This window comes from Lepisosteus oculatus, chromosome 10 (genome assembly GCF_040954835.1).
Source record: "Lepisosteus oculatus isolate fLepOcu1 chromosome 10, fLepOcu1.hap2, whole genome shotgun sequence".
NCBI lineage: Eukaryota > Metazoa > Chordata > Actinopteri > Semionotiformes > Lepisosteidae > Lepisosteus > Lepisosteus oculatus.
Genome location: NC_090705.1, coordinates 6,853,468 through 6,874,937, shown reverse-complemented (window position 1 = coordinate 6,874,937; position 21,470 = coordinate 6,853,468). Strand labels below are relative to the sequence as shown.

The 21,470-nt window shown below is 36.9% G+C and overlaps 1 protein-coding gene across 2 annotated transcripts in view; it reads right to left on the bottom strand.

Moving 5' to 3' along the window:
• The window catches only part of necab1 (N-terminal EF-hand calcium binding protein 1), a 59,726-nt gene that overhangs the window by 12,258 nt on the left and 25,998 nt on the right, over positions 1–21,470 (bottom strand). For both annotated transcript variants that reach the window (XM_069194798.1, XM_006636000.3), the window contains 3 exons: positions 21,401–21,426; positions 20,789–20,886; positions 3,995–4,131 (listed from right to left, as the gene is read on the bottom strand). In XM_069194798.1, coding sequence (XP_069050899.1) covers positions 3,995–4,131; positions 20,789–20,886; positions 21,401–21,426 — 261 coding nt within the window. The remainder of the gene's footprint in view (positions 1–3,994; positions 4,132–20,788; positions 20,887–21,400; positions 21,427–21,470) is intronic.

Below are 21,470 nucleotides of genomic sequence, written 5' to 3'. Positions count from 1 at the left end.
TAAGCAGGTGACAGAATCTGTACCTCAGTGAATCTCTTTGCCTTTCATGATACTCCATTAAAATCCAACCTCCTGTTTCTGGCAGAGTCCCGTGGTGCCCCTTTTAATTGGAACCCAGAGTTTCCTGCAGGCAAAAGTCTCTCATGATGCTTCCAATTAATCTTTGTGAAATTACTCACTTGGAGAAAATAGCGAGAGTGAGGTGTGAACTACACGTTCGGTACTCAAAAATACCATCTCTCCCGTGCATTCTAAATTGATGTCAAAACATCATCTTCGCCACATTACCACCTTGTAACCTCTTCATGTTAGATCTCAGAAGATAATCACGGCTGAGCCTGGTCAGGGCATGGGAGACTCTAAGGAAAACCTGACCCCTGAAATGTCCTGCTGTAAACTGGTGGACCAGTAGGTGGCGCTCTTCCTTCTGGAACATAATTTCTATACCAATGCCCCGTTATGATGACCAGGAACATTGTGATAATAGATGTACCATTCTGCAGTCAGAACATTACACTGACATCTTGACTATGTGATCATTAAAGATTCCATGCACTGCTCAAAAGAGTATGGGTGTTAACACCAGCGTGCAGCTCTGACTACTTTGGGCTTATGCAACTCACCTTCCTAAATAAAAAAGATTTTAAAATTCTATATATGTTCAATTCTGTAATTATAATAATGTGAATATGTATAATAAATACATTATATACACTATATAAAGTAGTTCAGGTGGGTAGCTGCGGCAGCATGGAACAAGTAATAGGTTTGTTCCATACTGAAAAGAGAAGAAAAAAAACACAACGTTTCGGCCGTGGAGCCTTCTTCAGGTGTGTATATACTATATAAAGTATATACAGTACATATGAAGATACAAATACAAATATCCTGAAAGATATTATTCCAGTGTGTTTTTCTTTCATACATTTATATGAAAATATCCATTTTTATTCCAGCATTATAATGATTTATTCAGCACTATTTATTAGGAAAATCCTATTTAAGAAGTAAAAAAGGAGGAGAGTCCTGTATTAGGAGACAAAAGTATTTAAAGGAGGAGACAGTAAATATATTATAATAAACAACCTCAAAAGAAACCCCCAGTTGTCTGTTGTCTTCTGCCCACTGTTTTCGGTAGTTTATGTTTTATTTTGTTGCTTTTCCTTTTTCATATTGTCATTCCCCCATTAGAAATCAAACTCCACTGCTAAGGGTCATGGCACCCTGATATCAAAGCGGACAACTCCATGGAAGGGACAACACTATATTGCAAAATATCGTCCAAAGAAGCAAAGATACAGAAGAAAAAGTCCTTCTGAAAAGCGATTACAGAAAGGATCCTTCAATCAGATTCAAATGAGGTTTTGCAATGGCAATATGCCTCTCAAATACCCTGCTATGTTTTAAGCCCCTCTTTTATACTGCGAGAGACAAAGAGACGGCGAGAGAGGCGGAGGTTAATCATATCAGACAGAATGGAAAATAGATGTAGTGTATCAATTTGTTCAAGATATTGGTGATTTTAAACATGTCAGATAGAGTAGACATCAAACTTGCACACAATAATCAACTGGTTGAAAACAAAGACCTGCAAATACTGTTGTAGCTGCAAATATCAGGAGGATTCTTTGTTTTAAAAAAAAGAATTGCATATTTACATTAATTATTTTTTCAAACATGAGCAGTATTGTAGTTGAAAACATATTCAATATTTTTGTTCCATTCTAATGGAGCATCAAGTCCAATATTACCTCTGCACCTTGTAATTATTCAGAATTTGTTGACAATTTCTTAGCTCAGGGCACAGACAGGAAGGAAGGTCTGACTGGTCCAATGCAACAGCTAGATTCTGAAGCCTACGGGTGTTTTGTTGAGTTATTTTTGAGTTGTTTTTCAGGAGCTTTTATTATTGAAATGCCAAACCGATAATGCAATAAGGCCTAAAAACACAGTGACCACAAAAGAACGTAATGATTTGTGACAGCATTCATATTTGCACACAAAATCACATCAAACTCAGTGGCTTCCAGTTTGGGGATTGGATACAGAGATTAAAATAAAATGTGATCATTGTAATCAATGAACTCAAACTGAAAAAAAAGCGTTTTTTATTTTAAATATTTATTTCAAATGTGTCAGTGTTCTTAAGTTGTCACCCATAATCAATTTAAAAGAAATTGTTAAACTGATGATCTTTTTTCCAGTGCTATAGTTCACTGCATTTGTCAGAATGTAAACAATAGGAAAATTGAAAATGCCTGTCTAAGCAAATCCAGTCTCATTTTACTGCAGTTTAGACTGTCTAAATGTGCAGCTGGAATCTATTGCTTATTTTCCAATCCTAATACTCTTCACAGATAGGGAATAAAAAGCTTTGCAAAAATTAATGTATTCCTAAGAGCTTGGAAAAGAGATGTGATGTTAGAAAATATCATTAGAGAACCATCACTAGTATTATAAAATTGTTAAGACTGCTGCAGCAAACAAAAAGCAAAATATGAATGCTTAAGTAGCATAAATGCACCATTTTGGTGAAACAGTACAAAAGGAACATGTGTGGCATGAAGCTGTAGCAGATGGAGAAAGGAAGAAAGGGGAGATAACTGAAAGAGATGTGCAGTTGTCTCTCTGTAACTGTAGTAATGCCACCTTCAAAAACAGGAACAGCCACTTTGTGTTCATTTAATTTTTTCCTTAATTAACTAAGCAGTCTTTATTAAGCAGCCCAGGACCCTGTGACAACAAGGAAATAATCGTTCCTGCTGCTGGAATTGTGGGAAGGAAGACAAAATGAGTTTTCCTTCTGTGTTGTGTTGACGATCAATATGCAGATTATGAATTTGCACAGATTATGTTAATCCTAATCTTACCCAAACTGAGAAGTGCTTTGAATGGAATTTATGAAATGTTCCTTAGATAATTTATGTCATTACTCATGTTTGACTAAATTTCCTCTGTGAAATTGTGAAAATCTGGAAATTGTTCACTGCAAACGAGGCCTTTTCATCACACTTTTTTAAATCTTAATTTGTCTTTGTGTTTTTTTTTTCTGTGCTGGATGAAGCCCTTTCTCCTGTGCATTATCTTTAACCTCTGAATGGAAAACAGCAATTTTGTAAATACAGGGAAGGCCATCAGGGAGATCACATCAGGTCTGAATCCCTAGTCTGACTGACGTTCTGTCCACCAAACTAATAAAACTTGCATTTATCTAGATATTCATACCTCAGGTTCTTTACGTTAATGTCAAATAACAGCATGAAAATATATAGGAATAATGTCCCTAATTCCATATGGAGAATAATTACAACAAAACAATTTTCAGTTGTTTACTGTGCCATAATCTTTATCTTTTCACATTTTTTCTCATAGCTGCAGAGATTATTCATTATGCTTTCAACCTCCCAGATGGCAAAGCAAGCAGGCTACATATAGCCGTGCACCTGGTCCTTATTTACATCTAGTTAATTAATTCATTCCTCCAAATCTGATGCACTGCAAACAACCAAAATGTTAAAACAAAGGGAGCGTGTTAAAAGATAGTTAAAAATTCTGCTCTCTGTACTGCAGTTCAAAGGTATCAACTCTTTTTTTTTCTTTGAAAGGAAAACAAGGTATAAGCTCACTAAAACAATATTTCAAAGTCTGCTATTTCACCCAGCTATTGCCTTTAATAGTGAAGCTCATTCAGGGTGGTCTTCAAAGGTTCCTAAACGCAGCACACAACAGCTTGAGAAACATGACGCATTGTGACGTCTGGTTTAACTGGGTTTTAAAATCAGGCTAAAAAGCTAAACCTGAGTAGATAGCTGTACCAAGGCTGAATTCAATGTCTGCTGCTTTATAACAAGAACAAAACAGTAGGCAGTTGTGTGGACAGAATAGTCTTGACTTCATTGTTCCCTTTATTCTCGTAAGTGTCTTATAGAGTTCCTTCTTAACGGGTGAAGAAGTGTTCAGGCACAGCAGAGGACTGTGAGAATGGGGCACTTACCTCTCCTGTCGGGTCTGCTCGGCTGTGGTCTCCATGGCGCACTCTAAGGAGCTCTGGAGAGACTGCAGCTGATTGGCCGTCTCCTTCAGCAGGAACCGTGTCACAAATTGCTCCAGATGGGAAGACTCTTGATAGTCCTTCAAGAAAAAAAAAAACATTTAGAGAAAGAGAGAACAGCACTGGCGAATTTCTATCGTGATTTTTTTTCTTATGGGGGGTGCAGTGCATAATTTTGTTCATTAAATAAATGTCAATGCATATATAAGGATTTTCCGCCTCATAGCTATGAAATAACAGACACCACTGTTAGATTGTTCCTGTTCCATACAGAAACAATACTTGGTTACAGGAGTATCTAACTGAGCATTATGTAAATAATGCAATAGTACTGAAAATTAAACGAATTCATTTTTAAAAATAGAACAGTCTTTAGAAGAAAATAAAAACAGTAATAACACCATCAATAAGAAGAATGCTTGGCATTCGATAGCCCTTCTCATTCCAAAAGATCCCAAAGAACTCTATGTATGAGAAGAGATCCTCTTCATCAACCACTGAAGCACATCCGCTTGCGTGATGACTGCAGCTGTTCTGAGCCTGCAGCCCCACTGCTGAGAGGATTAGGCGAAGAAGTCAGAATCTGCTCCACCAATTAAGTCCAGGGTGACCTCTGAACACTTTTGAACAGAATCATTTTCTAAAATGGAAACGAATCGAAGAATGTCAGAGACTGACTACAAAATCAGGACAGCAGGCAACAGTAGTGGGCAACAGAAAATCCATGCTAGGTATGTATGCCAAGTGTCTAGCATGAAGAGGAGCGCTTTTTAGATATAAAGCTGAAATGCCTTGATACCTAATAAAAAGCTCAGCCATTTAATCCATCTATACATTTTCTAAGAACTTTAATCAACCAGTCGTGGGGGAACCAGAGCGTAGATAGAGATGCAGGCAGGAGACACCATAGAGGACCCCCCCACAGGAAATTAACCCAAAGCCCAAACGCTTTGAGGCAGCGGCCCATGAAATATAAATCACTGAACAAGTCATTTTAACTAGTACCAGGTGCTGTTATTTTACAGTACATCCGGACTATAAAGTTGCTTATTCCTAGTACCTGAAGAAGTACCTCACACCTGAAGAAGGCTCCACGGCCGAAACGTTGTTTTCTTTCTTCTCACTTTAGCATGGAATAAACCTATTACTTGTTCCTAGTAAGGGTTGCTGCAACTCAAATCCTATTCCAGTAGCACAGGGCACAGAATGTTAACACACGTTGTAGAGGAAGGTCCACAGTAGAGCATGCTCACACACTAGCGCAATTTAGAGACACACACTGTAGGCATGTCTTTGGGAGATGGACGGAAATCCAAAGACAATCCACACAGACACACGGAGAACATTTTAAAATGTAAACATTTAAACGCATTTTAAAAGCTACCTTCACATATGACTGCCTGCCTGGTTTGAATTTGGCATTGTTAGGTGAAGGAGACACCGATTGATAGATGTGCAGCACAGCATTTCTCTTGTTCACTTTTTAAGGAGAACAGCCAGGCAAATGAGAAAGAAGTCTTAATCTAAGATCCCCAATCTAAGAAAATATGCCCTCAGTTGTTAGTGTTAAACTGGCAGAATTGTAAAACAGAACATTTCCATGGCATCTATGAATACCATTTAAAATAAAAAAAATGGAAAAGATGGTAATTGTTAGGTACATAAAACAAAAATGCAAGCCTATATTTTTACAAAATATAAATGTAAATGTAATCTTGTAGAGTGCATTATAAAATAAATCAAACCGCATTAATGTCTCCCTAAAATGTTATATTCTGTAAAATAATTTGTAAAAGTACTTTCTTTTCTGTGATATCTACAATACACTGTTCCACTGAAGCTCTGACTGAACAATGTGCTTGATACGGACAGTGTCAATTATAGCTCCAGTATTTCACTGCACAGTACTGGGGCCTGTAATTAGATTTTGAAGTTCTCTGCAAGTTCTCATTAAGAGGTTAGAGATGGCTGCGAGACCAGAGCTACAGTAATTCATGGAGCCAAGCGTTCCAGTCACTAGAATTATGAATCATTCAGATGTAATTTAAGATTACCTCAATGACTCCATATCACTTACTGCTGCCTACATTATTAGGAGTCATATGTGAAATTCAAGGTTGCTAGTATTGTCTTATCTTTTTTACTTCAACTGGCATGATTGTTTATTAATCCTGTTCAAGAACAGAAATCAGGATAGGACTGACAGAGACGGGAGACATCATCTTAACTCTAACAAATAATGATAACTTCTAGGGTACTTATTCCTAACAGAAAGAACACATCCTAAACCTTTCTCTAAGTGATGGTCAATTAACAAATACTAGAAAAAATAAAATAAAGTGCAATCTTAGATGCACTCCAGCTGGGGTTGACAGGGTTAGGCTCAGCTGTCAATGGTTTGTAATTTGATATATTTTGAATATTATGTATAACTATACTGTATATTTTGCACATATACTGTATATAGTGTGTGTTTACAGGAGGTTTTCTTTGGTACTGTACATTACATAGATGTGGTTCTAACAGTTTAAACTGAGTTTTTTTTATATTTGGATCAGGTTAACTTGTAGTCTTCTCTGTTAAAGACAAAACAGTTCTGAAATTAAGACTACTTTCAGAAGACTTATCACTATCCTGGTTTATTAACAAAATTAATTCCATGAACTAAGTGTCTTTGTTATGTTCTGCAAAATAAACATGTTTACACTATTATATTGTTTGAAATGAGTTGTTTAGAACTGCATGTGTCCAGCCTCTCTCCTCAGGTTATCTAGCTAGTGTTAGAATTTTAAATAATGACATTAGGGCCTGGAAAGCAACATGCAGTCAAGGATTGTCTTGTGAACCCTTCGTGTGGTACTAAAAGCTTTTATTGATCCTTGCTAGATGAAGCCAGAGCCAGAGCTCTTCCAGCTGACATTGGGACAATACACTTCTCTTTAAAGAAAGTCACAATCAACCTTTTTGCTTTTTTCCTTAAGTAAGTCTGACAGGAGGAGAAAGAGATAATGATTCTATGGGGAATTCAGGTAGTTTGTAGGGAGATTCACAAAATTCTTCATGTAGGAACAAGCCAACATTTTTTTGTCTCACTTAAATTGCCTGCCAGATACTGTATATGCATATAGGTCAGGTACTGTATATGCATATATATGCATATTCTTCAGTGTTACGGTTTATCCCACTGAAGAAATGAGTAACACAGCTTTGGGCACAGATGAATATTGCCTCATTTCACCTTGAAATATACTGTATCAAAAGAATTATTTAAAAGTTATCTCAACTCTCAACACATTTTTTATACAAAAATAAATTCTATTACAAAGTTCTAGACCACACAAGTACAGCCCCATTTGGAGATACTATAGATTAAACTCACACCAGCTCCAGTTTTCCCAGAAGCCAATTAACCTACCAGTACTGTATGTCTTTGAACCGTGAGATCAAACAGTAGCACCTGCAGGAAACGCATGCAGACATGGGCAAGGCATTCAAACTCCACGCAGATAAAGGCCAGGGCGCCAGAAAAGCAAGGCAGCAATGCCAGCCACAGTGTCATCCCTTTATCGACACCACTGGACCAGTTGGTTTTTCTGTTTTGAAACTCTTTTTTTAAGTTTGGCTTTGGAACACTATAAAAAGGTCCCAGAGCAGCACTTTGTAGAAGGAAGAAGGGTGAAATCAGTAATGTTGTGGATTTATCTGTATTCCTTTCCTGTAGAATGGGGTTGGGGATGAAGTTACTCTTAAGACTATACAGTGCCTTGCGAAAGTATTCGGCCCCCTTGAACTTTTCAACCTTTTGCCACATTTCAGGCTTCAAACATAAAGATATAAATTTTTTATTTTATGTGAAGAATCACCAACAAGTGGGACACAATTGTGAAGTGGAACGAAATCTATTGGATTTTTGAAACTTTTTTAACTAATAAAAAAATGAAAAGTGGGGCGTGCAAAATTATTCGGCCCCCTTGCGTTAATACTTTGTAGAGCCACCTTTTGCTGCGTTTACAGCTGCAAGTCGCTTGGGGTATGTCTCTATCAGTTTTGCACATCGAGAGACTGAAATTCTTGCCCATTCTTCCTTGCAAAACAGCTCGAGCTCAGTGAGGTTGGATGGAGAGCGTTTGTGAACAGCAGTTTTCAGCTCTTTCCACAGATTCTCGATTGGATTCAGGTCTGGACTTTGACTTGGCCATTCAAACACCTGGATACGTTTATTTGTGAACCATTCCTTTGTAGATTTTGCTGTATGTTTGGGATCATTGTCTTGTTGGAAGATAAATCTCCGTCCCAGTTTCAGGTCTTTTGCAGACTCCAACAGGTTTTCATCCAGAATGGTCCTGTATTTGGCTGCATCCATCTTCCCCTCAATTTTAACCATCTTCCCTGTCCCTGCTGAAGAAAAGCAGGCCCAAACCATGATGCTGCCACCACCATGTTTGACAGTGGGGATGGTGTGTTGAGGGTGATGAGCTATGTTGCTTTTACGCCAAACATATCGTTTTGCATTGTGGCCAAAAAGTTCGATTTTGGTTTCATCTGACCAGAGCACCTTCTTCCACATGTTTGGGGTGTCTCCCAGGTGGCTTGTGGCAAACTTTAGACGAGACTTTTTATGGATATCTTTGAGAAATGGCTTTCTTCTTGCCACTCTTCCATAAAGGCCAGATTTGTGCAGTGTAAGACTGATTGTTGTCCTATGGACAGACTCTCCCACCTCAGCTGTAGTTCTCTGCAGTTCATCCAGAGTGATCATGGGCCTCTTGGCTGCATCTCTGATCAGTCTTCTCCTTGTCTGAGCTGAAAGTTTAGAGGGACGGCCAGGTCTTGGTAGATTTGCAGTGGTCTGATACTCCTTCCATTTCAAGATGATCGCTTGCACAGTGCTCCTTGGGATGTTTGAAGCTTGGGAAATCTTTTTGTATCCAAATCCGGCTTTAAACTTCTCCACAACAGTATTACGGACCTGCCTGGTGTGTTCCTTGGTCTTCATGATGCTCTCTGCGCTTTCAACAGAACCTTGAGACTATCACAGAGCAGGTGCATTTATACAGAGACTTGATTACACACAGGTGGATTCTATTTATCACCATCAGTCATTTAGGACAACATTGGATCATTCAGAGATCCTCGCTGAACTTCTGGAGTGAGTTTGCTGCACTGAAAGTAAAGGGGCCGAATAATTTTGCACGCCCCACTTTTCATTTTTTTATTAGTTAAAAAAGTTTCAAAAATCCAATAGATTTCGTTCCACTTCACAATTGTGTCCCACTTGTTGGTGATTCTTCACATAAAATAAAAAATTTATATCTTTATGTTTGAAGCCTGAAATGTGGCATAAGGTTGAAAAGTTCAAGGGGGCCGAATACTTTCGCAAGGCACTGTATATCTCAATACCTAATTCAAGCCTGCGTATTTGAAGATACAGTATGGACCCTCAATTATAACTGTCACAATGAAGCCATTTAAATGGAAATTAGAATGCATTACCGAAATGCAGTATCATCTGACTGACCATGTTTCTGCAGACAACAAAGCTTTTTTTGCTTAACAAGCAAATACAGAATTTGACTGATATATACTGTATATACACATTTAAATGTATGTTTATATAGTAGCTTCTCAGCCAAGTATGTGGTCACTGGTACCAGTAGCCACTCATTTTATAATCTCACAACGACCCAGCCATTATAGAAAACAGCTGCCAAGCTGCCTGTTGCCAGACTAATTCTCAGAATGTTTTTTTATGATGACATGCATTGTAAATTCACATTGTTTTTGTTTCACCAAACTGACAAAGCAGCCCCCTAGTCATTTCAGCAAGAGATTCAAAGGGAGTCTCTGTTTTTCCCTGGTGTCATTTTAAGCTGACAGCTCCTGCAAGTCTGTTCTTAAGGAAGTGGCATGAGGTTTGTGTTCTAATTGCCTGAAGACCACTATAGGTCAAATGAAGACGCTGGCAGCCCACTCAGACTATGCAGCTCACAGCTTTGCATCATCTCTCTCACGTACATATACGGTACATCCATGGCTCTTATGTAAAAGTCATAAATAGCTCTACCTATTTATAATGATATGACTCATTTCAGGGTCACAGACGATTTTGTCTCAGAAAAGATTTAACTCATTCCTAGATCTCAATAAAAGCATCACAGCTTCAGTAAATAAAAAACACAAGGTTGGGTTTCTTTCTTAATACAAATACATAACATCAATAAATTAAATAGTAAAGTGATGATGCTGCATGTATATTAAAAGGTGTCTTGTTCAAGATAATTACAAGATTAATTATAAGCACTTATACCAGGAGATTCTTGTACTGTATTTGTTCATGTAATTCTTGTGAATTTCATTTCATTCTGAGATGACAATCACAATATTTCATTCCGTTCATGCTTATTTTAGAGTAATCTGCACCAGAAGAATTATTGAAGCATTCAATTCACACACATCTGATGTCCCTCAGATCTCATTATGCATCCACAGTAGTCCATGCTGCAATGTGCACTGGCGTGGCGCACAGTGCATCATCAGCGCAGCAAAACCCAAGACTCTGTGCCCTGTTGTGTTTCTCAGTGCTCGACGTCTATTTTTAAATTTCAACACATGTGAAGTGGAGCATAAAAATGCATAAATTAGCTTCTGTGATTTTCATTATACCACCCCAATATTGTGTCTCCATGTTGTAAAAAATGCTAAGATGCTTGCAGGGGTGCTAACGAGTCCAAATGCCACTCATTTGCTCATTGGAATGATGTGGTAGGTGTGAAATCCAGAGATCCTTTCAGGGATAATATAAACCCCATCCAATTTCATCACTTCTTCAACAAAAGTAATATCAACTAGAGGTCAGACTAATAGGGTAGGAGTTTAGTTTGGAACAAGAACATAAGACACAGGTGTTTTCCAGTCAGAGGGTTGAGAAACACATCCCTGGAGAATTCTAGAATTAGAATCCCCAATATATACTGTATTTCAGGTTCTGAGATTATTTTGTTTCTTTAGCCTGTTATCATTTTTTACCCTTATTTTCAGTTATTGTAGAAATTAATAAATTAACTTATCATCACTGACATTTAAATTATTTTAATTTTACTTCTAGTCACATTGCCCGACCTTCATTTCTAAACAGAAACCACTGCAAGATTGCTACCCCGGTGAATAATATTTTCAAATGATATGTTCATATTTAAGCATATCTGAATAACAACCAACAAGTGTTACACTATTTAATTAGACTCTTCAACCTGGTGTGCTTTCACTCTCACATCCAGGTCACATCTGCGTTCTGAAATCCCTTTCGACCCATTTATCCCCACCCATAGTCTGCTAAATCATACCTGCTTTTATGTTAAACTAATTTCTAGAATACTTGCTTTATTTGGAAGGTTTTTCTAAATAAAAGCTGTTGTTCTGACAGCTGAATTTCCAGCATTCAGATCTATAACCGAATATGTTTTTTTCAAGAATCATTTATGCCGTACTTTACCAAACTAAGTACCACGTTATTTTTTAAAATTCTATAGAGGTTTTTGAGGGCCACCTCGTTCGTTAATACCTCGTTCTGTCCAGCTGTATTTTAATTAATGTAATATGGAATTTGTCAAAGTAAAGGACATGACCTAAACTGATCCATATATTAACTTTATATTACTAACTAGTCGCTTAGTCGATTAACACCCATCTTTCTTTTGTAGTGTGCCTGGTTTAGTTTATACAGTATTTTCTGTATTTTTATTTTGTTTACATCCGTTTCTGTATTTTGGGTGACATCCAAATATCTTTCTTGGATACAAAATACATAACGTATACAGTACACTAGTGAACTAAATAGCTTATCAGCTGTTTGCTGTTTTATGTTTACATATTCAGTTTGTCAATATACATTGGGTTAAAATATGAATATTATAATTTGTTTAAATTTAAACTATTTGTCGGCCAATGGAGACAATCTAGACATAAACATATTGTATTTTACAATTCCACTCATGAGTATCCAGTATAAAATGGCATCTGCTGTTCAAAAGGTTAACACCCCTTTTTGCAAAAGCAGATTTTAAATTAATAACAGAACTACAGTTAGTTTGACAGTAATTAAACAAATACATTACACATACACAGTATAACATGAGTGAAATAATTAAAATTCAGTATTCACAAAAAGTCTTTGTTTGTACATCTGTAATTGAGACAACACAATGCTGTTGTCATGTTTTTGCAACATAACATATACAACAACGATTGCTTATAACAGAAGCACAGTACAGATAGGAATAGAATTCAGGAAAATGCAGTACGCCTGAAATGCGACCATAAAGTGTGGGAGCACAGCCTTTTCAATTAGAGCTTGCATTGCTGTGAACACATCATTTTGGTCACACTGACATGCAGTGCATACTGTACCAGAGAAAGCACGATCAGCCCAGTTATACTAGCAGGTTCAGCTGCTCTATTTAATGGTGTGAGTCATCCTGCATTGGAGAATTTCTTGGCAAAACAAAAATAAGCTAATTTGGTCCTTTGCTCATGGCAATGCTTTGCACTTTTTTTTACTCATGAATGCTGTGCACAGCAATTAGCACATCTGGCACAACCTGAAACAAGATCTTTTATTCACATCTTTAGAGTCAAATGTTTTGACTCAGAGGTAGCAGCTTCTAAATTCTGTTTCATCTTTGAGTCCAAAAGAAAAAGTACCTTAACATGAAAGCATTGCAGACAGCTTTGTCTTTGTTTCCAATTTCACAGATAATGTCATGATTTATTCACATCTAAGAAATACTGGCCCCAATTTCCATTCTCTGCTTCCAATCAATTGACATTATACAGTATTTTTGTTTTCTATTAATATGTTATCATATATAAATGCTTCTGTTACATATTTCTAAACACCAAAACTTTTAAAAGGCCTATTAATAATTAAATTAACTGACCAAGTACATAAATGGCAGTAGTCAAGAACAGTACATACCATTGTCTCAAACCAAATATCTGCAGTTTGTGTATCACAAAATATAAAGATGTATTTCTTAAAAAGGAATTGCATAAATCTTACAAACTGCATAAACCATATGCTCCCAAGTCACTTGGAGATCATTATTTTATTGGTTTGTCAAATAGATTTTAAGTGTCTTACTGTATATGACTTGCTTCAGTTAAAAAAATCTACATATTTGTCTTTCCTCACATGCAAAAGCTGAAGTCCTGAAGTGCTGAAACTTACCCTTTACTCCTATATGCACACAATCAAGCTTTTTTAACTTTCAGGGTGGTGCTGAAACCAGCTGCTGTCATTTCATACCTGGTGTTGTCATGTTTCTACCTCTTGAAGCCCCATGGGTCTGGTCAGTATCTGACTTCTGTGGTTTGTACTTTTGGACAAGACACCAGGGGTTCACAACCACACAACCACTCAGCCATTTGTTTTGTGTGTCCAGACGGACACCCATTTCAACATTTCACTCTCACTTTACCCCTGGAATGTGTTAGTCTTTATGGCTTGGAGAAGAAGACCGTGCCTTCTGCAGACAGATAGAACAGCCCTCAAAACTGTTACGATTGATCCTGCTGTACATTTTTCTCAACAAACGTCAAAGAGCATACATTCACATAAAGGAAAATAACCTGCTGTCAATATATTAGAACAGATCTGGATCAAACTCATAAAAAAGATTCAAAAGACATGGTATTACAAAGCATACTTTGATCCAGGAAATTCAGATATCAACTATAAAACAGAAACAAAACAATAAGGAAGCCAGCAGCTAATAGTGAAATGCTAGACATGTCTAATGACTGCTTTCTTACTCAGTTCGTTGAAGTAGCTTCTGAAGGTCATGCCTGTGCCCAATCTTTTCAGACAATCAAGACAGAGGTGAGAGAACTACCAAGGGAACTGTGGCCATAATATGAAGTGCTTTAAAATATAACTGAAAACCGTACAGTCAAAGTGTGGAACAAAAGTTTATGTTTTCAGGAAAACTGACTATAAAAAAATGAAGAAGAAATTGGATTGGACAGATATGGAACAATTTAGAATCAGTGTAGAACAGATGGCGGCTATAAGTAAATCAAAGTCAAGTGGCCTTATAGTTTGTTAAATTAATTAACAAAATTGCCAGTGAAAGAAAATTACAAAAAAGAATAGGATGCAGCCAAAGAAACAGGATAAAATGAATTGCTAGCACAGGTAAAAGGCCAAGAAAAGCACATTGTAGTGTAAAACAAGTGGTTTTTGCTGTATCACAGTAGCAAAAGAATAGTAAAGAATTACGTAAATAAAAAGTAAAGTTTCAGAGGTGAAGGAAAACAAGTGGCTGATTTACACAGGGGTCACCTAGGAGGAATATAACAACAGGTCTAAGGTTAAAGAAAGACAAAGTTCTATATTATGGCACATTAGCAAAGTAGAGGCGGAAGAGTTGAGCGTGCTAAAAGCATTAAAATAAGAAAACAAGAGATGTTATGTATACAGTAGACCATTAATAAAACTCTTTCAGATGTCATTCAAAACAGGACAATACCAGTTGACTGTAAAATTGCTAATACAGCATTCTTCCATTAAAGGGTAACTAAATGAACCAAGTACAGTGGGGCCTCAGCCCACATAGTGGTAATGTCCTGGTAAAAATAGAGTCTGAATAGAAAAAAAGATTTGAGGCGTCTTATGAAATAAGAGTTTAGGTTTCTGCACCACATGGTGACCTCCCTAATTAATCCAATATGACTTTTATAAAAAATATTAAAGATGTTTTAAGTCACTGCAGACCCTTACCGATGTTTGGCTTTCTTCAGCTTGTACCTGAAGCCACCAACCACAACAACCAACCTTCATTTTACTGATTGAAAAGTGACAGATCACTATTTCAGCAATGATATCTCAACCTCCGCTTTGAGCTCATGGTAAACACTTGTTAAGGGCAGTAGAGTTGACAAAAACAAGAGGTAACATGAGGTTTATGAGACAATACCCAATCATACAGTGGGAGCACCAGGCAGGAGTGGGGGCAGGAAAAGAGCAACTGATTCAAGTCACATCTTGGCAAACCCATTGCACCTTGTAAAAGAGAAAACACACCGTGTACAAAAATAAAGGCTGAACAACAGTAACTGTGTGTTAATGAAACAATGAAAAAATACATTGTCTTAATCAAGGTCTGGCTGTAATTATAGACACTTAAGTCTAGCTTCTATCACAGGAAACGTTAGGGAAACAATAATTACAAATAAACCAGAGGATAATCTGCATAGCAAAGGATTCAGGGAAATAGCCTTCATGAGTTAAAAAGGGTATAAAAGTTCTTATTTAATGCAGTTGTTACGGTTCTTTGAATAAGCAACAGCAGTGATGGATACAAACAGCATTTATATGATGTATTTAAATTTTCAGAAGAACTTCAGTAAAGTTCCTCATAAAATATTATTTTTAAACTGGCAAGTGATCCTCGTTCAAGATGAGGCATGTCACAGGATTGAGAAACAGTTAATGGATAGACAACAGAGGGCACAGGTCAGGTGTGAATGTATAAATTGGAGTGATTTAATTACTGGAGTACCACATGGATCTGTGCTAGGACCACTGCTGTTCTTAATTTATATCAGATTCTTATATACAGTATTTAGCAAAAGAGTGACGTTTGCAGATGATGCTTAAGTAAGAGAATTACCCAAGACAGTGGAAGCATCAAATAAAACAAATGATTTAGACAACATCAGGTAAAAGTATATGGGAAACATTGAGCTTGAAAAGGCTGTATAGGTGTTAGCAAACATAATCACTCACTTATTAAACATTATTACTCACAAACATTTGTAAGTTTTGCCTTTACTCTAGTAAAACACCACTCTGATTACTTACACACTGATTGTTGGGAATGTTCGATGCTTTTCACATCATACTTTGATCTCCAACACACATACACATTATAAACATGAAAGCAAAACAGCAATGTGTAATGTTTTCCATTTGGTCTTCACTAATATATACTGTACATTGGTCATAATACTGAAGATACAATTATTTCAGATTATGGTAGATGCAACAATTACTAGCAGTTAAGACGAATGGGATGAGACACAATTCATCTGACAATTAACCAGCCACTGAAAAGCCAACAGCATGTTTTAAATCAGCAGCACTCAACGCAGCCTATGTGCATAATAATGTCAGTACGTTCAATAGAAAAGTGTTGGTTCAGAGAAGGTCTGAACGGAAAATTACTTGGAACAGCAAGATACCCCCTATTATTAAGTTAAAACGCACCATAACATCAGCTGAAAATCTGTGGTTCTTTCCCACAGCTGAGGTAACCTGCAGTTCCAGGTGGGGACTCCACAATTTCTAGAATTCATCAAGCAAAGACTGTTACAGTCTTAGTATACTGAGCAGATGAACATATCTCCTCCCCTTGTTCTTACCATAGGGTTTCACCATTGCTAAAGCAACTGATGTGCAAAAATACTGTAAAGGCAATACATTGTCTTGTTTGTTTAAGTCTGCCCAGTTCCCAAATCCTGCTGGGAAGCACCAAAACAAAATAAATCTCCAATGAAAAATTGGTTCATCCAATTCATTTAGAATTATGGCTTAAAAGACTTATTGAGAATGCACAGCATCTTTCCAAAAGATACTGTACCCATCGGCAGACAACAGCCTTATTAAATTACAACAAAAAACAAATCCAGTAAAATTTCCACAATGTTTATAACTTTACAATTACACTTCAGTATAATATTTAACGATCTCAGTATAATATTTATTTAACAATATTTAACAATATGTATAAAAGGTCTCTTGAATTTCTTCAATACAATACAAGCATGTGTGATTTCTTCTTACTTAGGATATAACTATAAAAACGGATGCCTAATGTTTAAAACATCTTTTTTGCATACACAAAAATAAATACAGTATAAGTTGTTGTTTTTTAAAAACAATATACAATATTCTTATACAAATTAAAGAAAACTTGCTCAAAATGTTAGTTGTGAAACAGACTCAAAGAAAATAATTATACAATTATACATGCATACTGCATTAAGTAATCAGTCAAAATGAGTCAGTCCAAGAGCTACAGTACATGTTCTAAACACTCATAAAATCTGCTCTCTAGTGAAAATAACAGCAATGTTTCAAAACTGATTGCTGTCTCTTTTTAGTATAGTTCTGAGCATGGCGAGATCTTCTCATGTTATCTTTAAGTCATTTGCCTGCTTCACACTGCGATTACTAATCATTGTAATAACTCCCTCGGCTCTTCAAAACAAAAGAAGAAAAACAATGAAAATCATTTTGCAAACTAAATTTTTGAATTTCAGTACAGAGGCAGTCAGCTAAGAGGTTTTATTATTCCTCACAATGGAAGTGTCATACAACCTGAAGTAACTTCTTCTTCAACCATAAATCCATCCCTTATCCATGACAACTTGATCCTGAAGAGGATCAGAGTGATCTGGAGTCTAATCCAGCAGGCATGGGCACAAGCTGGGACAACTATGCAAAATACTAATTAGCTTAGCTGGCGTGTTTTTGAGAGGTCTCCTCCCATAGTCCAAAGATATACCATCCAGAGTGTCCCTTGTCCTGCTCCCCTGTGATCCTGAATTGCAAGAACCAGTTCTTGGCTCCCGGGAAAACTTGCACTGGTGTCTGAGTTTGCCCTGTGACAGACTGGCATCCCAATGAATGAATGGATGGATATCATACTGTACTTTTAACACTTAATTACAACCAACATGGTATTAGCTCATGAACAGAGAAAACTACGAGGGGACCTGATGTGTGTTTCTAAAATCCTCAAAGGCATTAACAACACAAGACACTTCTTTACCCAAAGTGTTGTAGGAGTGCAGAACAAGCATATCAACTTAATAATAATGAGTCCACAAGTCAGCATAGTGATTTTTTTTTTCAGAATGAACAGCACAACATGAATCAGAGGGCACAAATGTATTCTATGGGGAAGTGGTTTTAAAGCTGAGCTCTTCTTTTCTGAAAATGTTTCTGAGAACAAAAAAACATTTTTCTCCACAAAGCATTGTGGGTGTCTGGAACAAGCTACTCAGCAATGTTGTTGAAGCCAGTTTCCTGGATTTTCTTTCTAATTGGATCAATTAGCTACTACCAACAAAACCAGCTAAATGGACCTAATGGCCTCTTATTGTTTGTAATATTTGTTGGGCCCAAGGCTTCAACACTGTGAGGCGGTAATGCTAATCTCTGCACCACCATACTACCCTTGCACTTCATTATTGAGAACCTGAATTCTTACTGTCTAAACAAATAATCTTTCATTTTTTTGTTAAAGATTTTTTGTAAATTTGTAACTATTTTATCTTACAGATATTCGCCACTATGCATCTCTGAGAAAAATGCAACATTAATGGTTCATTCACCATCAACCGACACCATACAGTAGGACAGGGTTGTCCAGACCTGATTTTGGGGGACGATTTGTCTGTAAGCTGTCTACTGTACAGTAGATCTCTTTCAAATCTCTTTCAAAAGCTGCACCTGAAAAGCTGAGAGATGAGGTGAAATTGTTCCAGTTAAGTAAAAATCACACTGGTTGAGGTTGTTGAGGGCTGAATTGGGAAAGATACCTTGAGACACACCCATCCCCTGTACAGGATTGGCAACCTTGGTGTAGTCCCTAATGCAACCCAATATTAAAGCATATAAATCACTCTTATTTTTCACTTGCTTACTTAGCATTTCGCAGAGCTGAGTATTAGCTGAGTCTTCTAGAAGAATAAAATCTCAAAACCCCTATAATGAAGATCATAAACGGTCAGTTGCATGGTACCAGTTTCACCACTGAACCTAATCTGTTCTGAGCACTCTTGCTTCTCCCTGAAGTTCAGCCTTGCTCTTTCAGCAAGAGACCTGATGTGACTGGCAGTGAATTACAGTATAGAAAGGCAATGTAAAAACATTTTTTATTCCAATGGAAAGTTTAGAAAAAAAAACTGGTATTATTATTATTCTCCCAGATTTGAAACAGAATTCCCCACAATATTGGTGCCTAAAAATAGACATTATGCATTGCAAGGAATTAAAGAAGCTTCAGAGACTAACCCCCTGCAGCAAAATACATGTACACAGGCAATGCTGGTGGGAACGATGCTGATAATTCTCTGCTTACTGTATGAATAAACTACTGCAAAGAACCTTTTTTCTTTTTCGGAACTCAGCATGAAACTGCATGATGCCTTTGGTTTGATTCAGGTAATTTTATCGTGTTCAAAACTGCAGCTCACTGATATAAATACCAGATGTTCAGCAAATTGTAAGTCATCGTGTAAGGACAATGAAAAGATTTTGAAAATAATTTTTATGTTCGTTTAAAAAAGACTGAATCGCAGAAAATGTGAAGGAATGGTTCTGAGGTTGTATCCAGAAACAATGCAATATATTTTCCATGTTTATTTTTACATAACCAGCAGCAGACGTCTGTTTTGCGACCTTGTAAAGTGCTTGCAAATTGTGGGATGCCAACAACTGAAATTTTATAGTCAATGCTGAACAAACGTCCATCAGTTTCTAATTTTGATTTCAAAACCCAATCAAATATAATGGTGAAAATACCAACATACCACCACTGAATTACAAACAATAGAACTAGATCCCAACAATTTAAAACTCCACAGTTGTAACGAAAGCGTTCTTTCAGGACCCTATGCAGACGACACGATCCGGGGTAGAGTGAGGAAAACACGGGGAAAAAGCATGCGGGAGTCGGGAATGAAAACAGGGGGCGTGTCCATGGTGCGCTGGTGTTCGGGGGAGGTGTGGCTGAGGCAAACAATCCAGGAATAAGTCCAAGGGAGAATCCAAAAGGAGGCAAAAGTCCAAAGCCGGGCGGTCCATCCAAGACAAACGGGGTTAAAAACAGGAACCGGGTCGGGACCGGCACGGGAACGGGAACTAAAACCTTAACGGGACCAGGTACTTCCAAGTCCCGGACTCGCCTGGTACAGAAACCAGAGCAGAGCCCGGGAATAGAGTGAGCGCCTGGCTTTTAAGGAGAACTGAAAAGGGGGCTGGAACAGGGAGCGGGTGCGGTGGATGAGTAGAAAACAAGGAAGGGCTGGAGCGTCCTTAAGAGGAGGGGTTTCCGAACGTGACAATAGTACTTTGTGGACATTCTGTGTGGTAAGTTTTGATTCAAATCAAATAATATAACACATGTACTGTATGTGTATTTGGATGTGTAAAGTTAAAAACACACCGTGTTTCTTAGAGGAGCATTTCTGAAGTAAACACAGACATTTCTCCAGGTTTTACTAATCTATAATGTATTTTCCAAACAGCCAAAAATATCAGAGCTGTGCACAAAATCTACCCCAGAAGGAGTTTTCTTGTTTTTCTGTGTCTTGAAACTATGTTGTTCCGTCAAGTGCTACACAAGATCTGATGACAAACCTGCCATGTGACAAACCTTTGATCATATCACTTCGTCTAGCTTTATTTTTGTCACCTTTTTAGATTTGATTTACTTATCTTACGATTTATTTGTTATCATTATCTGAACATACAAGCCACAGTACTAGATCTCCACAGCAAGCTTAAGTAAATTAAAAATTTTTAAATAACTCCAGGTCATCAAAGCAAACACATGTGTGACTGAATGTGTGAAATGAATGTTTACAACTTTAGATGGCTTTAAAGAAGCAATGCACTGCAACTTTTTAAATTTTTAAAATGTAGTACAATAAAGGCATTGGTAATCTTACTTTTTTGGTTTTATCCATTGCTTTGAGAATCGAGATGTTCAAATCTTCAAGAGCCCCAAGCACATTTTCATACTCTCCAAGGTGCTGAGAGAAATATTCTGAAAAAGGATGTAAAAATCTCAATACAACATTTCTTTGGTGGATTTTATTTCAAAGTTATATTATTAGTAATAATGGTTTATTAGGACTCCAAATATGCTGCTATTAGTATTAATGATTATATTATTTTAGTTGTAGCTTAATTTTATAAATAACAAATATTACTGAAACATTTATCACCTAAGAAATTCTTAGTAAACAAAAACTAAACTAAAAAGCAGGTATTAATAAGCTGTTTTCAAGTTAAGCAGGGTAAGAAACGTTCTATATTTGTGTAAAGACACAGACCTGCAGCATGATAAAAATAAACAATATGTGGTCCTTTATGTGGGACTGAAATGTTCATAATTATATTAGATGTGTGGCCAAATGTGTCCAAATTATAGTAATATATAATGTATAATATCATGATATATAATATCACTGACATGCTCTGCCAATGTTCATTTGCCTGAAAAAGAACAGCAGCAGCTTCTTTCCTTTACTGCAAAGAAGAAGAAAATCTGAACTTACCACAAAGTTCGTCTGTGTCCAGGTTGCTAAAAAAATAAACAGACATGTTAAGCACAAATAATACAATTAA